General features: G+C 47.4%; 8 protein-coding genes across 8 annotated transcripts; 5 read left to right on the top strand and 3 right to left on the bottom strand.

Annotated features, from left to right (window-relative positions):
- Positions 1-709: 709 nt before the first annotated feature.
- BDV37DRAFT_296348 (SEC14 family lipid-binding protein) lies at positions 710-1,963 on the bottom strand (the record flags this gene model as incomplete). The annotated part of the gene is made up of 4 exons (XM_032090093.1): positions 1,738-1,963; positions 1,548-1,689; positions 1,122-1,496; positions 710-1,075 (listed from the first exon to the last, which is right to left on the bottom strand). The coding sequence occupies exons 1-4, from the start codon at positions 1,875-1,877 to the stop codon at positions 710-712; spliced, it is 1,023 nt and encodes a 340-aa protein (XP_031938537.1). The 5' UTR covers positions 1,878-1,963.
- A 2,946-nt stretch (positions 1,964-4,909) lies between these two features.
- Positions 4,910-5,717, bottom strand: BDV37DRAFT_285915 (cytochrome P450; the record flags this gene model as incomplete). The annotated part of the gene is made up of 3 exons (XM_032087826.1): positions 4,910-5,410; positions 5,462-5,555; positions 5,623-5,717. 3 exons carry the CDS (start codon positions 5,715-5,717, stop codon positions 4,910-4,912), a joined length of 690 nt encoding a protein of 229 aa, XP_031938536.1.
- Positions 5,718-7,711: 1,994 nt separating this feature from the next.
- BDV37DRAFT_296347 (alpha/beta fold hydrolase) lies at positions 7,712-9,182 on the top strand (the record flags this gene model as incomplete). Its single annotated transcript, XM_032090092.1, has 3 exons — positions 7,712-8,038; positions 8,121-9,071; positions 9,129-9,182. 3 exons carry the CDS (start codon positions 7,712-7,714, stop codon positions 9,180-9,182), a joined length of 1,332 nt encoding a protein of 443 aa, XP_031938535.1.
- A 1,548-nt stretch (positions 9,183-10,730) lies between these two features.
- On the top strand, positions 10,731-11,952 carry BDV37DRAFT_296346 (MBL fold metallo-hydrolase; the record flags this gene model as incomplete). Its single annotated transcript, XM_032090091.1, has 3 exons — positions 10,731-10,959; positions 11,057-11,389; positions 11,441-11,952. The coding sequence occupies 3 exons, from the start codon at positions 10,731-10,733 to the stop codon at positions 11,950-11,952; spliced, it is 1,074 nt and encodes a 357-aa protein (XP_031938534.1).
- A 1,312-nt stretch (positions 11,953-13,264) lies between these two features.
- Positions 13,265-13,900, top strand: BDV37DRAFT_285912 (cytochrome P450; the record flags this gene model as incomplete). The annotated part of the gene is made up of 2 exons (XM_032087825.1): positions 13,265-13,442; positions 13,536-13,900. The coding sequence occupies 2 exons, from the start codon at positions 13,265-13,267 to the stop codon at positions 13,898-13,900; spliced, it is 543 nt and encodes a 180-aa protein (XP_031938533.1).
- Positions 13,901-14,576: 676 nt separating this feature from the next.
- On the top strand, positions 14,577-15,503 carry BDV37DRAFT_296345 (aromatic alcohol reductase; the record flags this gene model as incomplete). The annotated part of the gene is made up of 2 exons (XM_032090090.1): positions 14,577-14,894; positions 14,934-15,503. The coding sequence occupies 2 exons, from the start codon at positions 14,577-14,579 to the stop codon at positions 15,501-15,503; spliced, it is 888 nt and encodes a 295-aa protein (XP_031938532.1).
- Positions 15,504-15,912: 409 nt separating this feature from the next.
- Positions 15,913-16,482, top strand: BDV37DRAFT_285910 (lysozyme; the record flags this gene model as incomplete). The annotated part of the gene is made up of 2 exons (XM_032087824.1): positions 15,913-16,075; positions 16,124-16,482. The coding sequence occupies 2 exons, from the start codon at positions 15,913-15,915 to the stop codon at positions 16,480-16,482; spliced, it is 522 nt and encodes a 173-aa protein (XP_031938531.1).
- Positions 16,483-17,631: 1,149 nt separating this feature from the next.
- On the bottom strand, positions 17,632-18,473 carry BDV37DRAFT_285909 (uncharacterized protein; the record flags this gene model as incomplete). The annotated part of the gene is made up of 3 exons (XM_032087823.1): positions 17,632-17,924; positions 17,998-18,081; positions 18,134-18,473. 3 exons carry the CDS (start codon positions 18,471-18,473, stop codon positions 17,632-17,634), a joined length of 717 nt encoding a protein of 238 aa, XP_031938530.1.
- Between the last annotated feature and the right edge of the window lie 576 nt (positions 18,474-19,049).

Below are 19,049 nucleotides of genomic sequence, written 5' to 3'. Positions count from 1 at the left end.
TCCTTGCTTGGATATCTATACCGAGTTCGAAACAGGAATCCTCTTAGAGCCAAAAGTGAATTTCCCCGATGTTACATCATCCGACACATAGCGACCATGGTTTACTCGCAGGCTTGATGATTCTAATATGGTAGCGCTTTTTGAGTCTGACAATGCACCTTGCTCAGTGCGAATTACATCGGGTCCATCCTGAGGTTATAGTGTTCTAGAGGTTCCAGGATTACTTATGAAGCCCTAACGTAGTCTGCTTATTGCCCAAAGCACTTCGGCCAGGAGAGAAAACAGGTTCATGGCGGACATGGTGTAAAGGACAAATAGTGGCTTCAGGTCAGATAGGCTTGCCCCTAGGCTGGTGCGAACCCAACCCTTCGTGGTCAAGGTTGTATTAGGCTTATCTTCGGTTCTCTGCTACGCGCCTCATGCCCCTGCCAGGGATACGTCTCTGTTTTGACATATTCCTATAGTTAAACATGACTTTTAGCGACATACACGGCCCAGTCTTGACCAATCAGATCCATGATGGTATCTATGGTCACGTTCGGCTTCACCTGGAATGACTGGGAAGGAAGCTTGTTCTAAAGCTCAACTACCTTCATCATGATATGGAGATCTAGTAGTTAATGTGGCAGCGCAGCTTTGAGACGCTGTCCAGAAAAGTGTGTCGAGGACCTGTCATGGAAGTGGCTATCTAATGCATGAATGAACATATTTACCCTGTTTTCTTCAGAACAGCAATTTCTTCGGCTCTTTCAATACCCCCGACAGTCCCAGTCGCAATTGCCTTTCTATTCTCCCCATCTTGGACCCACTTGAGCGGTCCAGGAGGCAGGCAGTTCTTTGAATCAACCCAGAATAGAGTCTGACGAATGCCCTCATCGAGATCAGGAAGCATGCCATTTTGAAAGACAAATTCGCCTCCAAACTGTTTGGGAATGTTGGTGTGATCCATGCACTTTTCCAACGTGGAGTACACCTGATCGGATTTCAAAATGACCAGTTTTTCCGCTGTTCGCGGATCTACGAAGCCTTTTACAACACTCCAGATCATGGCGAACGAGGGAGGGGCGTTGCACACCTGTGTGGTCAGTATTACCTTCCTAAAAAAAATTCATGCTACTTACAATAATACGGCTAATCGTCTCAGGATAGCACGTCGCTAAAATCCAGCTAATTTCCTGGGCATAGTCCCTCATATCCCATGCCTGCTTCAACGACAGCGCAGACGCATCAACCAGACAAGTCGTTTTAGTCACTGGAAGAGAACTGTCTGGCCGATCAGTCATCGCCGTGCAGAGTGGCAAAATGAACCGTGTCAGGCCGTCTTGAAAAACACACGCTCGCTGTGCCATATCCGGAGATGATGTCGCCAGTGCATCTCCACATGGTAAATTGCGGGTTTCTCTCCATCGAGTCATGGCTTCGCTTTTCATATGAGCTAGGTCGATCATTGTGATGGGTTGGCCTTGTTTGTCGCGACGGCCGGTCCAGTGGGGGTACTACAGTACATGCACGGTCAGAAACGGTCATAGAAAGAGAAAGAAACGTACTAATCTCCTTGTATCTTCATAGTCGTCTACAGAAATGACACTGTAAAACGCATGCACGCTTTTCTCTGCGTGGAATGCCGTTGCTTCTTGGAACTGCTTGAGAGCATCGTGTGGCTTCATTGCCCGTGCTTGGAGAAAGCGTCTACCCCATTAACAGGATTCAATATTGGATCTCCGAGAGTCTACTTACAGCAGAGCCGTGTCATCGTTGATTCCATCAACAACATCGCTTTCACCCAATTTGCTCGGTCGTTTCAACAAGCCTTGTTCGGTGCATAGCTGGCTGAATGACGCCAAGGCAGCTGCCGGATCCGCTTCAAGACTATGCATTTTGTCATACAATTGAACCTGACCTTCCCTAGTGGTCCTGTTATTTCATATAACACCAGCTCAGGGTCAAAACCACTACGGAACCAGCAGTGGGGGGAGTGTGTTGTCAAATGACGTGTAGTCGTTGGACTACTAGCGGTGTGCTGGACCTTCACAAGGTATTTATAGACCGCCGTACCGCCGCCCCTTGCGCCTCGGTTGACCTGCGTCCACAACTTGACACTGGGTATGGTCGATATTCCTGCATCTATGCAGCTGTAGCGCATTGACCGCCACCCAGTGCGCAGCTGAACTGAACGCTGGAACCATCAACCAATCAGAGCTTGTTCAAGGGTATAAGCACAGACAGCCCTCAGGGGTTGGAGTTGGCAGAAAGGGCTTTGAAGCACTCGTAACCCTAGGTACAGACTTAGTATACAACTTACTTCTTCAACAACTTGACTATATAGATATAGGATAGAGGAATGGATACAATAAATTTGGGATTCGGCCAGACCTCATTAAAAACGTCATCACCATCATGTGGCTCATCTTTGCTCTTCCAGCTCTCAATAAACCCCTTCGACTTGGCAGAGATTGAGCAGCAATAAGTCATCTTTTGTGAGTGTCGGCTGCATGGGTGGTACCGCCTTTCCATGGGCTCTGTAAAGATCTGGACGGATAGTAGATACGCCCCCGATGGTGGTTGAGCAATCGGTGTGATTGCCAATGCTGGTGTCAAGATCAAGTGCTATTTATCTGGTATGCTAGAGTTGATCAGGATCGGGGCCGGAGGTTCAGTTTTCGCTCTGGGATCAGCTAGGATCGTGGCATGAGCACGCCCGGTGCGTGTGCTGATTGCTCTCGGATCGCGTACGGAGCAATCCGGGAGTCACTCGCAGATTCGTCACTGACCGCCCGGATTAAATATACTCGGCCCACAAAACTCAGTGAAATAAACATGATTTTGCCAAGTCGGTCCGGACCTCCCTAAAAATTCAGCGGCCCTCGAAATAGCTACGGAATATTGTTGATCTTATTTCCACATATCGTCACGCTGCCCATAATTGGATGATCATTATGGCAGAAGAAAGCTAGGAAGTATCACGCAGTAAATTACTTACTACCGTCCTACCATTGAACAGCAGTCATGTCCGTCTTAGAACATGAGATCACTATACAAATGAGGGCTAAAGAAGAGGACAGGGACGCATAGTCGATTTCTGGTATGGCCGAATAAATCTGAGAAATGGCATATATTTTACTAGTTTTCATGCCTCCAGCAAGCTCGATTGTGGTGCTCTCTCTCCCTATAGCGAGGCGAATTGATATAGACATAGCCAATCCTCACTCTATATCCACATTCCAGAAGTTTAGCAGGAGTCGCGATACAGGTTTACTACGCTAGAGGAAATTGTGGGGGAAAAGCGTCAGAGTAGTTTCGCCAAATGAAAGGGACGTGATACTGTACTTACGTGGAAGGCACTCGTAGAAAGGTCCATGGCAATAATTATAGGAATCCCAAAGCTGCAACTATCCGTTACTTCTACCTGCACCAATTGCTAGGATGTTTCCCTAACACACAATCAAGAGAACTTCCATGTCCTCCTTTCTTATGTTAGCATCGCCCGACGCAAAAAGAAGTTATCAAAGCATTACCAGAGAGTATCCAGCCCTGTAAAACAGTGGAAAAGATCCCTTGAGCCATTGGACATCACGTAGAGTTTCACCTTATTCGTATATGTCCACATTTGTGACGCAGAAGCTCCGTGATGTCAGCGCCCACTGCCAAGTTGTTTGGAGCGCCCTGGAACGTGTCAGATAATTTCCCGGCTCTAGGGTTTGTGAATGCTAAGCAAGTAATCTGTCGCTCAAACTCGAACCAGGAATCCTGGGCTGTTACGTATCTCGAATCATGGTCCCCATAGTCGACCCTGGTGACTAAGTCGACACGAGCACTTTGTGTGGAGAACTCTCTTTCCTTTGGATGAAAAAAAAAGTATCAGATAGCAGCTCAGGTGAGGTCATTCAATGCGGTGAAGCTTCCCACAGGAGGGGCCCCCATTAGAACCAAAGTTCTGTTCCCGCAACGATGTAGTGAAGCAGATAGGATACTAGTCGCGGGGCCGGGTTGGTCAAAGTCAACGGCAAGATTCACACTATGACTGAGCGGACCCATATGTGCGTAGTTTAAGGTGTTGCGGTAAGATCTGGTATCGGGCCTACCTTGGAGACTCGTAGATACATTGAAGCTTGATATCAGACGTGGTACGATGTACAAGGCATTTTCTCCGCCCCTTTTCTACCGACTTGTCTTCGGCCACACGTTGGAAGCTCTGTTCTTTGAGTTTCCTCCTACCTTTGCGGCAGCTAGTACAGATTACTCAAGGTCATCCGCAACTAGGCCTCTAGCGTGAAGTCCATCGTTTGGCTGAGGAGCAGATTCGTTTAGATATGGGGCGGTACACACTGGTTGAAGGGTATACGAAGAGGAGTAAGAATCGATGAAGGGAGGAGGAAAAATGAGGTATGATGACCATTGAACCAGCAGACGACTTCAACAAATTGAATGGAAGACTTACAAACTCCAAGGAATTCCGAGATATGAGGGTACTATATACCCACCACGGGTAAGACTATTGGCCGTAAAAAAAATGCAAGAGTGGAGAGATCTTTAATGCAATGCGATGGAGACCTTTCACAGTACAGGCTCAGCCCCTTAACAAAGAAGTACAGAAAATAAACCAATCTACGCCCAAATCCTACGCAGACGAATCCTTCTGGGCGGCTGTTCGGCTCTCCATGATGCTCTCAATTTGGCTCAAGATACCATTCACATCTTTTTCTGTCGAATCCCATTCCAATTCGATAAGCTGCTGATGGACAGAACTTCGCACAGATAAAACCGCGCTGGAGGCAGCTGGTGGCGAAACTACTCCCTCTTTCATATCCCACGGATCTAGCTCCACCTTAAGCCCATTTTCATAGGCGTGGTTAAAATTATACCCCCAGATCAGCCGTGAGATTGCAATGTATAATGAGTTCTCGGCCATCTATTTTCCCGGGCAAGCTCTCCGACCAAATCCAAAGGTGCTCAAAGGAAGATTAGGGTCTTCAAGCCACCTTTCCGGTCTGAACGCATATGGGTCCCGGAAAATTGCATCGTCCAAATCGAGCGTCCAATTATTTGGAAATATAGTAGCCCCTTCAGGGATACGATATCCCATAAATTCATCAGTCTTGCTCGGTGCATGTGGAATTCCCAAGGGCGCGATTGGGAGCCACCTAAGGACCTCCTTGATGAAAGCATTGACATAGGGAAGTCGCGGCATGTCTTCGAAAGTAGGCATTCGGTCATTCCCAACTGATTCATCAAGCTCTAGTTGCGCACGGCCAATGCATTCCGGATGGAGAACTGAAGCTAGGACAAAGCTTTGAAGCACGGTCGCAGTGGTCTCGCTTCCAGCCTCATAGAGAGCACTCAGAATGTAAACAATTTCTTTGTTGCTAAGCTTCTTTGCTTCTTTCAGCGCAAGAATATGCTTAGACCAATTCTACGCCGGGCGTCTTAGGCCTTCCAGCATTTGCTGTTCAAAAAATTGTACCGTCTGGGCATGCATGCGATCCCCAATCCTTTTCCATGGAGCGAAGCATCGAGGAATGTGATCTAATACGGGATATGCCTCCACGATCATATTCCTGGCCTGGTCAGCAGCCAAGGAGATATTTTCAGTGATCTTGCTAGCTTCAGCTATCTCATGCCGACCTGGTGATTTCCAGCCGTTTCCCGTAGGCCAGTGTAAACATGACACCTGATGTGTAACGACGAAAATGCCCCAGGAAGTCGCTTGATTTCAGCATGTCGTACAAGATTTGCTTGCTTTCGATGACTTGAAGGTATCAGAGCTCTATTAAACATTAACTAATTTGGTTGGCGATCCTGTATAACAAGGGTTTGAATTCTTGTACTGACAACGGGGCCACGTTCCTACAACTACGCAATACAGCGAGCCAATTACTAAGAATTATACTCCTCTTCTAATCCTGGAAACATTAAAAGACCAGTATACTTACAGTTTACTAACTCTATTTAAACCAAAGCCTGGTAAATCTTAAAGCCCTATCTTAGTTGTGGAGCTTCTTCAGTAGTCAGTCTATTATTACTACTCTATCTATCTCTGTAAGGGTATTACTAAGCCAGTTTTAGGAGATCTAAAGTATATACGTGATATTTATCCCGATAACTTGGATACAATGTACCTTGGCCTGCTGACGATGTCCCCCGATTCAGAAATAGTTTACTCTATTTTAGATGAAATACTTGATTACATCGGCGAAGACAGCAACGTGTAGGTTCGCTGTCAATGTCCTCTAAGCTAGATTACAGTGGTAAAGCTAACTTGACACTCAGGCATACTTTGACAAATCAAGACTATGGGTCGACGCAGTTCTAGCCCTCAATGTTCTGACACTATTTTATCAGTATGGATATGGCTACGAGCTCCCTGAGATGATAGAGTGGATCTACAGTGTTTTGTTTTATAGGATATATATATTAACAGTATCCGCTACTATTCTAATACAGAGTAGTTCCTCTACTATTTAATTTAACTTCTTTAAGTGTTGAGTGATCCGATACTCAAGGAAAAGATTGAGTCTTCTCTCCGGATACAGGTAGCTGAGAGGATTGGCACTGCCGATAATATGTGCTGTCTAGGAATACAAGTATTGGTGTGCAATTATCTTGGGATCGATAATTGTCTCGATTGCTGAAATGCAGCAAAACGACGGTGGCTGGGAAGCTTCCTGTATGTATTTGTTTCCCGGGGCTAAACGAGAGACCGGAAATAGAGGAGTCAGCACAGCATCTACTGTCAGGGCCCTCAAGGAGAGGCCTATCTATCGGAACAGCAGCATGGGTATTCCTGGGGCAGGAGATACTATCCCGCGCTAGAATAAGTCATATACCTAAGTCCAAATTGCCAGTGAAGGGGCTACATAGCAATACAGATTTATTGTCCAAGTGAATTCACAAGCTTTCCGTCAGGTCATTCATCTGACCAACGTTGCTGAAAGCCCAAAATGGGAACTGTAATAATCCAGTACAATATACCTTCTGTATATAAACACTCATGTTCTTAGGTATGAAAAATAGCCGTTAATCTTCCTCTGCATTACAACATGACGAATCTGCTGCGGTACCTCTTCGACAAGCTCCGCAACGTTGCAGTGGCTGTGGGTGGGATAGTTGGATATAGAATTCAGAATATGCCTAGCACGTATCTATTGCTTTATATGTTCTTTAGCTGATTTTAACGGCGTTAGTGCTCCGAAAGCTTTCAAAAGTGGCCCCTACCGCGAAAAAATCCGCAACTCACCCATGGGTCACTTTAACACCAGGAAACAAATAGTCAATAAAGTTCGTAATTAGAAGACCATCTGTAGTCACATGGAACACATTATTTCACGCCCACTGTCTAGGCCTCGCCACGACACAAAGACGTCCTTCAGACTAAGATGACAACTGGAGCCACGAATATAGAACAGCGTGTCCATGGCCCACTTGATCACTGCACCCTAATGTCATTTCCTGGGCGTTATCTCTACTATCTGCACAATCATTGGAGATCAATAGGACAGGGTGCCCGACTGAGTACCCAATTACCTGCCCCAAAAGGGTTGGGTGCTTGGCTATTACACTGCCTGCGGACTATGACGAGGTTTTACCCCCCTCGCAGCCGGGGGACAATACTTTTAAAGTAGTACTGCTCCCTATTACAATCAACGAGACGCTGTGTTTCTCCATACAACAGCAAGGGTAACAACTGAATTTTATTGAATTGGGCAACGCCACTATGTCTGCCTTTGAAAACCGTTCGTGGGACTCCCTCCCAGACGCCATCAGTTCATCGGTGAAGACCCTGAATCATGCCTTAAACGGTGATGCTCAGTGGCAAGCCTTTATCAGAACGGATGCGATCTCTGAGCCGGTTGTTATTGGCATTCGGTCATCTGTCATAGACCAGGCAGTATTGGTTACAGTCGGACCTGGCTCCAGCACAGTGGTATCCTGTGGGTCGTCGTCTAGAGGTGACTTTGTCCTGGTTGCTGAGCCATCTCACTGGGAACAGTTTTTTTCTACCCACCCCCGGGCTCCATACACGAGCTTCGTTGGTATTCAGGTAGATCCCTCTTTTCAGTAATGCCATGCCTTCTCGCAAGCCTTGATAGATGACCTAGACTGCATTACTGATGGACATCAAGCTGCATAGTATGAATACCAATCAGGGCGGAGCAGAGATTCGTGGGGATCGGACTAAATATGCCCAGTTTGCGCACCTTACAACTCATCTTCTTGAAATGATCCGCAAGGGAATTCACGGTCCCCTTTCCCAAGAAACACAGACTGTCATCGATGAAGATCATATCACTGGCAAATATGTCTATATCAATACTCCGGTCTGGGGAAAGTCCAAGGTATTCTATGAGTTTAGTGGCGAGGGGCCGCAGGAAATCATGTTCCTTCACACCGCCGGAAGTGACGGTCGCCAGTACCACGCTGTCATGAATGATCCAACCATGAGAAGAAAGTGCAGGATGATCGCGTTCGATCTCCCAGCCCATGGAAGGAGCTTTCCAGGGGAAAACCATATTCCGGGAAACTACACTAACACCGAGGACGCGTACGTGGGGGCAGTCCGTGAGATGGTGAAGGTTTTGAAGCTGAATAAGCCTATTATTTGCGGTGCTTCCATGGCTGGCCAGGTATGCATTGCAGTGGCTATCCGGGCTGAAGAGGTTGGAGCGGGTGGCACCATTCCACTGCAAGCGTGCGACTACTTGGCTATGGAGCGACAGTTTGATGACAAGTCGCCCTTCATTAACCAGTCTCTGTTCAATCCAAACTGGATCTACGGAGTGATGGCTCCAAATACGCCGCTTGCAAACAAGAAGCTCATCTGGCATCTCTATAGTGGTCAGGCATACGGCATCTTCCACGGCGACCTTGATTTCTACCTCGGGGGTTTCGATGCCCGTAGCAGGCTCTCCCAGATTGATGTCAAGAAATGTCCTATTTACTTTCTGACTGGGGAGTTTGACTGGGGCACGACTCCTGATATGAGCCACGCAACTGCTGAGAAAATTAAAGGCGCAGAATTCAAACGAATGCACGGGCTGGGTCATTTTCCAGCAACGGAGAACCCCTCGATATTTGTATGTAACTTCCCATTTTCACCCCCAGTGATCTGCGCTAATCTGCAAGATGAGTAGATACCATATCTCCTAGATGCGATCAATTGGATCCAGAAGACTAGGGCGCTCTGAGATACGGCGGGGGACGACTTGTACCGTTGTACCTGGGCATATGGAATAACTCGTAAAGTCAAGATGAGAAAGTTCACGATCAACTGGGGTTGCACTAGCGTAACCTAAAAATGCCACGAGAAGGGCAAATGGTCGCGGTTGACGCGTTTTGTACAGAAACTTTTGGTGGGGCTGTATACGTAATTCCTGCAAGTCCATGAAGGCCCAGGTCAGTATCGGGTGAAATACTTGGGAGGCCGGAATGGCATTTCTGATTGTAAAAACCCAGTCACAGCTCTAGTGACTGCACCACACATGTATTACTCGATTCAAGACCTTAAGGATGCAAGGATACATACTCTTCGTTCAGACCATCTGTAGATACATTCTGATGGTAAACACCAATCATTTGTGCAGTCTAGACTTCTTCTCGTTACAGCGAACTCTTTATTCCCGGCAGTCATTTTGATAATTTTTCACCTGCTACACAATATCATCGTGCATCGACGTCTGCGCATGCAAGATCCGTGCGTGCTGCCTGTCCCCAGTATGACGACATGGCCGAGTCATGGGCTTTGATGCACTAGGATATACCTCATAGAAGCCTATTCCTTGGAGTCTGTGAGGGCTCTCTCTGGGATGACCTCTGAGCTGTGGTGTAGTAGGAGCCGAGAAATCAAGTTAATGTATGGACCACACAGCTGTGTACGAGTTAACTCCAGACCGATCACTGCTGTTGAAGGTTTGTTGCTAACAGGACTGCTTACCCGCGAGAAGAATCTCCGGGCTGTTGGTGCAGGCCTGCCTTGCTGAGTGGCATGAGCAATGTATCCGTCAGACAGGGGCCACGGAGCGGTATGTATGGAGGAGTTCAAAACTCTATATCATGGACGCATTGGGATATTATTGTCATCTTGATCAATTGTCCTCCTGGATAGGATTCACATTGTCGTTCATGTTGAATTACATTCAGGTAACAAATACGATCTCCGGAGCTACTCCACCGCACCCACTCTATCCTATCCGCGTCTTCGTCAAACGGTTTGAAAACTGAACATCTCCATGCCCTCCCGCGCCAACTTCACAATGTACGCAGAATCAAGTAGCGGTAGAAGTTTTAACTTTGAGCGGTAGATTCAAATGTCCAGCTGACTCTGTGGGACATAGAGACGTATCAAGCTGCTAAGATGCATGCGTTACGTGCGCGGCAGTTGCTTTCGACAGGTGGATGGTGATAGATGATTTCAGATCGAAGAAATCACAACAATGGCGGTGAGTATAAGAACTCACACATCAAACTCCAAGACAATACCAGACGCACCTCCTTGTACCGTGACACCCAACAGTCGGTTGACCGCTCCAGCTTCTCCGCTCCTCGAGAGACAAAGCGCCCAGTTGTGCTGTAAAATCACTGTCATGGAAGAGGCCCTCAGCAATGTCGACGTAGACATCACACGAGGACAGAAGAAATGCAAGGCAACCCCCAAAACTATCAGGAACCTCACGCGTGCTTTTCGAGAATCTCGTATTCAGGCGGTTCACCCGCACAAATTAATTTCACTTCAAGTCATGTCTCCCTTAATCCTACCCGAATTCAAAGGCTCGACAGTGGACGTGTCGATAATTCATGCTGGGCAAATAACCGTGCCCGCGGTTCACATCTTGCAATCTCCTATCCCAGGACATGACCTGCTTGATATTCCTTGCTACAGCTTCCTGATCGAGAACAACAGGAGCCAGAAGGTCCTTTTTGACCTTGGTCTTAGAAAGGATTGGAGGGAGAAGCTACCACCAACTAGTAAGCAAGGCTATTACCCGTGGGTTGGGTGGGGTCCATTAGCCGTGCTGTAGATGAGGAAGTACCATGAAGACTGACGGCAGCCTAAAAGTCCTAGGCCAAATCGAATCTGCTAAGGCAGTTGTGAAGATTGAGCAAGATGTTGCTGATCAACTTTCCAAGGCCCAAATTCCCCTGGAATCAATCAACACTATCATCTGGTCCCACCACCATATGGACCATACTGGGGACCCATCCCTGTTCCCTCCATCCACAGAGCTAGTCGTTGGCCCTGGATTTCAGCTAGACAAAACCACGTCTCTAGGGTATCCTATGAATGCGGACGCCCTGGTGAATGACGATGCCTTCCTTGGGCGGAACTTGGTGGAGCTGGATTTCAGTGGTGCCGTAAACATTGGAGGCTTCCTGGCTATCGACTTTTTTCAAGATGGTAGCCTGTATCTACTGAGGTCGAACGGACACAGTTAGTATCTTTATACAGTGACGACAGGAATTACTAACACTTTCAAAATAGCCAAGAATCATATCAGTGCTCTGGCCCGTACGTCGGAGAACTACTTCATCCTTCTTGGGGGTGATGTCGCTCATCACCCGGGTGAATACCGCCCAACAGCACACCTCCCACTTCCGATAGAGATCAGACCATCGCCACTTGACAAGGCTATCTGCTCAGCATCTGCATGTCCCTCTTATATCTTCGAAAATATATCCCCTGCGAAAGCGAAAGGCAAAGAGGCGCGAGTCACCCCGTTCTATGAGTTGAATGCCGCAATCAATGAAGACTTAGAAAATGCTGAGGCCTCGCTCGATAAAATGGCTGTGTTTGACGGCTCGGCCAACATCTTGATAATCATTGCGCATGATGCGAGTCTTCTGGATGTCTTACCTTTCTTCCCCAAGAAGATTACCGACTGGGATGTGGAGGGATACAAGGAAGCCGGGGCTTGGCGATTTCTGAAGGACTTCAGCGGGGCAATTAGTCAACCTATATAGCCATTGAACTGGATTGATAGTCGTGGTAACTTTTGCTTCTACGTCGACCGAGATGATGATTTTATTTATGAACCGAGTCGCCTTATTTACTGTTACTCTAGTAGATTTCCGGAGTTTGCGTACTTTTGATAAATCAGGTGAGTCTCAAAATCTCTTACACATATATTGTAATGGTTGATGGGCCGATTGGTCCCTATCTATGCAGGAGCGCCTTTTTTGGCTGCGTCCGTCTGTCAGTGTTAGGAGACCGTTATGCTGGCTTGATAGTACTTATTACAAGGAAGTGTAACTGCTGAAGGAAAGTGTCACGGAGGTCATTACACGGACCATGTTCAGTGATAGTGGTGCTTGAAGTCCAGGAGGTTAGGAGAGGTTAGGATCAGTATGATACAGCATACGAGTTACAACTCCTTGCAGTTTCCCATCTCATACAACCCACTTATATCGAAAGGTTGCTCACCGTAAGTTATCCTGTTGGTCTGCCACACAGTATATGGGTCCTTCTTTACTAGGACCCCTTGCATATTTCTAACTCTTCATTCAGGGTGTGTCAGCCGCCCCTTCCGGGGAACAATATACACGTCATGCTCTCGGAGTTGTATACACGCAGCGGTCCATATATCCTACCCGCTGCTGCCCTTTCATTTCAATCGGTGCAACACCGAGATGCATGATTTTCTTGAGCGTCAGCTAGTCCAACCAGCCTGACTTCGTGATTGTCGGCCTTTCCCGTAGACAGATTACTGGCTTTCCACCGCATGCAGTTCTCACCGCCCCTTTTCTCAGACACGATATCGACAGCTGGGGTGTCATGGCGGCGCCGGAGATGCATGGTAGAATCCGATGATGAAGGATATTGTGTCTTCCCTCACCTAATCATATAATATCATCTGTACTGTCCAACCTACAGGCCCAAAAGTTGATGGAGGTATATCACAAAGCTTGCGCTTGGTAGGTAAGCAGGCTATTTGTCATTGCGTGACCCATCGTATTACTTGCGACTTAAGCAAGGATAAAGAACAGTAATTCAAATTTATGAAAAGTTAAATACTGACTGACTGAAACAAGTTTTGACCAATACCTTAGCAGCTTCTCATTCTTGCACGTTTACTCTCAAAATGCAACTATGGGTGGTTGCTATTGTTCATTGTCCAAGAATATGAATGCTCCTGGGGCCTAGATATAAGTTGCCCATAGCTCGGTGTGCTCTCTTGTCTCTGACCTCACCTCGAAATCCATTTGCAAACTTCAAGGCCATACGCCTGCAGTTAGAAATATGATAATTGACCAGGCCTGGGTCTGGATGGCTCTTATGGCGATCGCGGGACTCTTCTGGATAACTAGGATCTTTTATCGTTTATATTTCCATCCGCTGGCAAAAATACCTGGACCTAAACTAGCTGCCGCTTCACATCTTCTGGAGTTCTACTATGATGTGATTCTTGGAGGCAAATTCCTATTCCAAGTGGAGAAAATGCATCAGAAATACGGTTTGTTTCTTTCCCCCTTCTCTTAATTTTCCGTTCTTTTCTTGCTCCTCTCTCTCCGTATATCCCAGCAATCCTTTGTCTAATTGAGTATAGGCCCTATTGTGCGTATCAATCCAAATGAGGTCCATATCATCGATCCCACCTTCTATAACGAGACATATGCATCAGGGATGCGAAAGCGTGATAAGTATGAGGGGTTTGTGCGCTCTCTCGCTGCCGACGAGTCTACTATCTCCACCGTGGGCTCTGAAAAGCACCGCTTCCGACGCGGCATCCTTCAGAACTTTGTCTCCAAGCGGTCTGTTATAGAATCTTCATCAGCAATTAGTGAAAGGGTGGAGAAGCTGATGCGACGCCTGGAGGTATTCGAGAAAACCCAGACCCCAGTGGCTCTTGATGCAGTATTCTCAGCATTGACCTGCGATATGATTACTTATATCTGCTTTGGGAAAGATTAGAAATTCCTAGATCATGAGGATTTCAATGGCGACATTCACCAGACTGGTGTGGATTTTGCCAAATTTCTTTCATTTCAACCGAGTTTTCCCGGGGGTATTCATGACGCTGCGAGCACTGTCTCCACGAATGTTGGCACTCCTCATACCCAGTCGAGCGGCAACGTTCAAATTCCAGGAATCTCTCCTCAAGCATGCAATTGAATTGGCCGCGAACGAACCATCTGATGCCCCCAGCAAAGAAACTGAAAAGCGTCGTCCGAGTGTGATCTCCAACTTGATCAATTCATCTATACCCTATACGGAACGAAGTCGTCGGCGTCTGGAGGATGAACTAGATACAGCACCAGGGTAAGTGGAGAGTGGGCATATTGGGCACAAGCTGCTAACCGTTTTCGTGCTCTATATCAAAGCACATACATTTGTTGGATCACATACTTCTTGCTTATTAGTCCTTCTAAGTCAGTAATCACTCTTACTCGCACTTGTTCATACTTGTTCATTTTTTAAGTAACTATTATAGAAGGGCAACTGATGCACTTGTGTCTACCTTCACGGACACCGTCCAACAGATGTTATTCATCTTTGTCATAGGTGCTGCTACTTTATAGAAAATATGCGAACGCCGTGCCTAGGATGAAGAATCAGCAAGCTTACGATATGCATCTATATTCCGAACATGTCACCAATCAAGGATATTCTCGTTCTCGGGGCTGGAGAGCTAGGAACGCAAGTACTGCTGTCCCTCGCCCAACATCCTCGCGTGAATAACATCGTGGTTTCCGTCCTGTTACGGCCTTCCAGCATCTCCTCCACGCGACCCCAAAAGGTACGGGAGCTCTCGCTACTTGGCGAGCACAACATCGGGATAGTTCCCGGCGACCTGGTCGCAGACTCTCAGGAATCTCTGGCCCAGACCTTCCGCGGATACGACACAATCATCGGCTGTACAGGCTTCGTGGCCGGTCGTGGAATACAGATCAAATTAGCACAGGCTGTCCTCGCCGCTGCAGTCCCTCGCTATATCCCTTGGCAGTTCGGAGTGGATTATGACATTATTGGACGAGGATCCGCTCAGGATCTCTTCGATGAGCAGCTTGACGTTCGCGATCTCCTCCGCTCCCAGACCAAGGCCCGATGGACGATCATTTCCACCGGCATGTACATCAGCTTCCTTTTTGAGCCTTCCTTCGGGGTAATCAATCTCAGAGATAACTCAATTTGCGCCTTGGGCACTTGGGACACTAGGGTTACTGTCACTGCGCCCGAGGATATTGGAAAGCTCACCGCGGAAATTGTTCTGGGCTCGGAGCCAGATGAAGCATTCAACAACCGACCGACTTTCGTTGCGGGTGACACAGTTAGTTATACGGAACTGTTGCGGGTAGTGCAGGAGGTTACAGGGAGGACTTTTGCAAAGAGTGTACGCACGGTCGAGGCGGCGAAGGCCGATCTTGCAAGGGAATCGGATAACTCGCTATACAAGTGTCAGGTGGTCTTTGCGGAGGGTCGTGGCGTTGCATGGGATACGTCTACAACGTGGAAATATGAATCGGGAGTAAATGTTTTGTCAGTTAAGGGGTATGCAAGTCGGTACCTAGGTTAGGATCATGGTCCTGATCGCCGAAAAAAGGGGCAGTGAGAGCCCCGGAAGACAGAGCCAGAATATGATAGCTCCTGAAAATATTCCCTTAAAAGGTATAAGCCTTGGGATCGGCATTGATCTCATCAAAGGATCTGCAAGCCCTAGGGGCAAAATGCGAAACATTAACAGCTAATAAGGGATTGGCGAAGGATAGGAGCGATCGCCAGGGTCAAGCCACACAGGTCTGTCTTCAGCTCCATGAGCTAGTGATTTGACCCTAATATCTAACAATGTGGCCACCGTTAATGTATATAAGGGAGCGCAGCGTCGATCTCAGTTAACCAGCCCAGTCTGATTAGACCTCCCACAAGTGCCATCATAAGCACCACATCCCACTCTACCCGCGCATTTTCCTCACGATCCTAGCAAAATGAAGTTCTCCATCGCTGCAATGTCTCTCTTTGCCCTCAGCGCAGTGGCACTTCCTGCGGCAGTTGTTCGCCGTGGCGCCAGCGCTGCTACTGTCGGCCTCATTGGTGAGGTTGAGGGTTTCCGCGCCGACTTTTACGATATGATGGGCCACAAGACCATTGGTATATTCTATCCATCCTACACATTTCACTCATAATCTAACCTTTCAGGATACGGCCACGATTGCGTCGCGAAGCAGGATTGCGACAGCATTAAGACCCCGATTAGCGATGCTCAGGGTGCTGAGATCTTACAGAAGGACCTCGTCGGCTTTGAGCAGTGCGTGTGCGCGCTGCCCAATGCCAAGGAACTCAACGCGAATCAGTACGGCGCCCTGGTCAGCTTTGCCTTTAACACTGGCTGTGGTGGTCTGCAACAGGCCTGGACCGGAGCGATGTCAAGCAAGAATTTTGCTAGTATCTGCGCTGGCCTTCCTAATGCCAACACTCTCGGGGGAGTTTTAAACACCCGTCGTCAGAAGGAGAGTGCGTTATGCTCCACGCCTACCACCGAGAAGTCTGGCTGCTAGAGGTGTTGTTCTGGGTTTGAATTGTTAAGCCTTTCTACTTCCATTTTCATTACTTGACATTTGTTTCATATTTGTCTTTTCCCTTTCGCTTTGTGGATATTCTCTGTTCAGGGGTTGGATGTGATTGATCAACTCAGACTACTTCTATAACCCTATTCTTCTTGTATTATTACCCCTTTTGCTGCTAGACAATGGCTGTTATACACCAGAGACCCAATCAACCATACCAACGTAAACGTATCGTGATATTGCAGAGCAACTGATGTTCTTGAACTGACTTGAAGAGCTTCAATAAAGTCTTTCCATATTAACTGCTCCGTATATTTTGTTAAACCCCCAAGCCCTAGGAAACAACAGGTCAGAATGTGGTGCCAAGCCAATGAGACACGGCAACACGCCGATTGTGACTGCGCCTTGCTCTGTTTGCCACCGTACTCTCCAGTGCCCAAAAATAATAGTACCGAGTAGTCTCCTATAGTTACTATAGTTACCCCCTAAGTTGGGGGAAAGAAGAAGCAAAGTTAGTTGGAAGGAATCCGAGGGTTTCTGTTATACACGCCGGTGTATCGTACTGTGTGCTTGTTACTGTCCGCTTTGAGCTGTTCCTTCTGATTGGACCTTTTGCACTCAAGCAGAATTCTCGACCAATGGAAACGGCAGTATATTGGCCTGGGAGTGGTAAAGCTCCGTTCTGTGTCGATCTTGAAAACATTGGCCGCAAGGGGCGTAGCAACCACACTTACTCGATACTCGTTACTATGGGTAGCTCTCTATTGTTGTGGTCAGATTAGAACTACAATGAGAGAGGCTGAGTTAAATTCTAAGCGAAGCATTTCTCCATTTTCAATGCCTGATCATGCGTGCCAAACCTCCCTGTTTTCCTCGGACGAAAAGAATTGCCCTGTAGATGAAACACTGCGATTGCAATCGCTTCAAAGGTAGTGGTAGTACACTAAAACATGGCTCTATGTGCTGAAGTCTATATAATAATAATAATAGTACAAGATTGACAACAGCAGCTAGACCCTAGATACCCAATTGGCCGTGGTATCCTGGATCCAGCGTACCAGAAAACATTGCGATATGTATGTAAATACCATTTCCCCCAAAGCCAGGCATGTGTCCTAATTTCGTCCCAAATAGTTTGCATCAAACAGCTACATTTGACTCAACTTTCCTAACATCACACCCATTAAACGCATTCGCTCCCCGCGGATGATAGATCGTCCCACAGTATATCGCACTCGGTCTGCCGTTCTGATCCACCGGCGAGCTGGGATCATGTATAAAAATGGCCCGGAACCGTTTCACATATTCCCATCTCCCATTGAAATATTCCCCCTTGACGATCGTCATCTCTCTGCGGTGGAGCCCCTTGTTCCTATTGCACTTTTTGTGTTGGAATTTGAAGTTCTCGTAATTGGAATAATCATGGGGGAAATCTGCACTCGTGTCAGTATATACCATAGAAGACTTTTCTTTGATTTTTTTTGTTGGCCTGCGGTTGGAGCTTACTAGCTAGTTGTGTACCCTGGCGGTCTAGGCTGACTCCGAGGGAAATGGCTTTGTGGATGTCGTCTCCCGTGATTGTGGCCTGTCCTGTGTTGGGGTGAGTATGGATTGGGATTATGGTGGAGGTTTAATGGCGTACCGCATATGACGCTGAATGAGGCATCGAGACCTTTGATGTTGGCGGGGATAGGGGTAGCCTGTCCCGGGGGAGCAGGTTGCGTGCCAGCGTCACTCAGCGCAGGACTTGGAGGACGCTGGGCAGGAGGCGCAACATTGTTAATCTTGTTAGCAGCATTCAGGTTGTTGACACTGTTGACACTGTTGACACTGTTGACACTGTTGACACTGTTGACATTGTTGAAGTTGTTAGGGGTGTTAACGTTGTTGAAGCCCGTTTCACTGAGGGCAGGGCTTGGAGGCCGCTGGGGAGGCACTGCGACGGCTAGGGAGACGAGATTGAGAGCGACGGCGATCTTCATGGTATTTTTGCATGCACGGGGTGCCTTGAGGAACTGTATCTGCGTTGCCCATGCAAGTATCGTGGGCTGTGATACGCTTATGGTGAAAACTTATATGTGTTACCGGTCAACGGGTTTTGAATGTATCCATGGTTGGTCTCCTGATACTTAGGGCAATGTCAGACATGGCGGGAGAGCGGTTTATAGAACCGAACTGTGTCGCTCTCCCGGCACTGGTTGGCCCTCGGCCATTCATAAGGTAAACACACATGGATATTGGCACTAGCAACCCTGATCTATAATAAGTACATCCCAAATCATTGGGAAACGGCGACCCTGCCGAGTTAATCGACATTTTACGGAGTACTCAATGCGTATGTCCGTCTCTGTGCGTGATTTAGCCAGTTGCCCGAAAACAAAGAGAACGCTCGTCAACAAGTGGGGATTGGTCATCCCGTCTAACCTAGGGCTAAGAATATCAGTCAATAGAATGTATAGAAAGGACAGGGACGGCAAGAGTATAGATGAAAAAAAGCATAAGTCTGTACTGGAATCCACATCCACAATCACGGCCAATATCATACACCGGCTATCTTC

Source organism: Aspergillus pseudonomiae, assembly GCF_009193645.1.
Source record: "Aspergillus pseudonomiae strain CBS 119388 unplaced genomic scaffold BDV37scaffold_67, whole genome shotgun sequence".
Lineage (NCBI taxonomy): Eukaryota > Fungi > Ascomycota > Eurotiomycetes > Eurotiales > Aspergillaceae > Aspergillus > Aspergillus pseudonomiae.
This window is presented reverse-complemented; position numbering and strand designations above follow the sequence as displayed.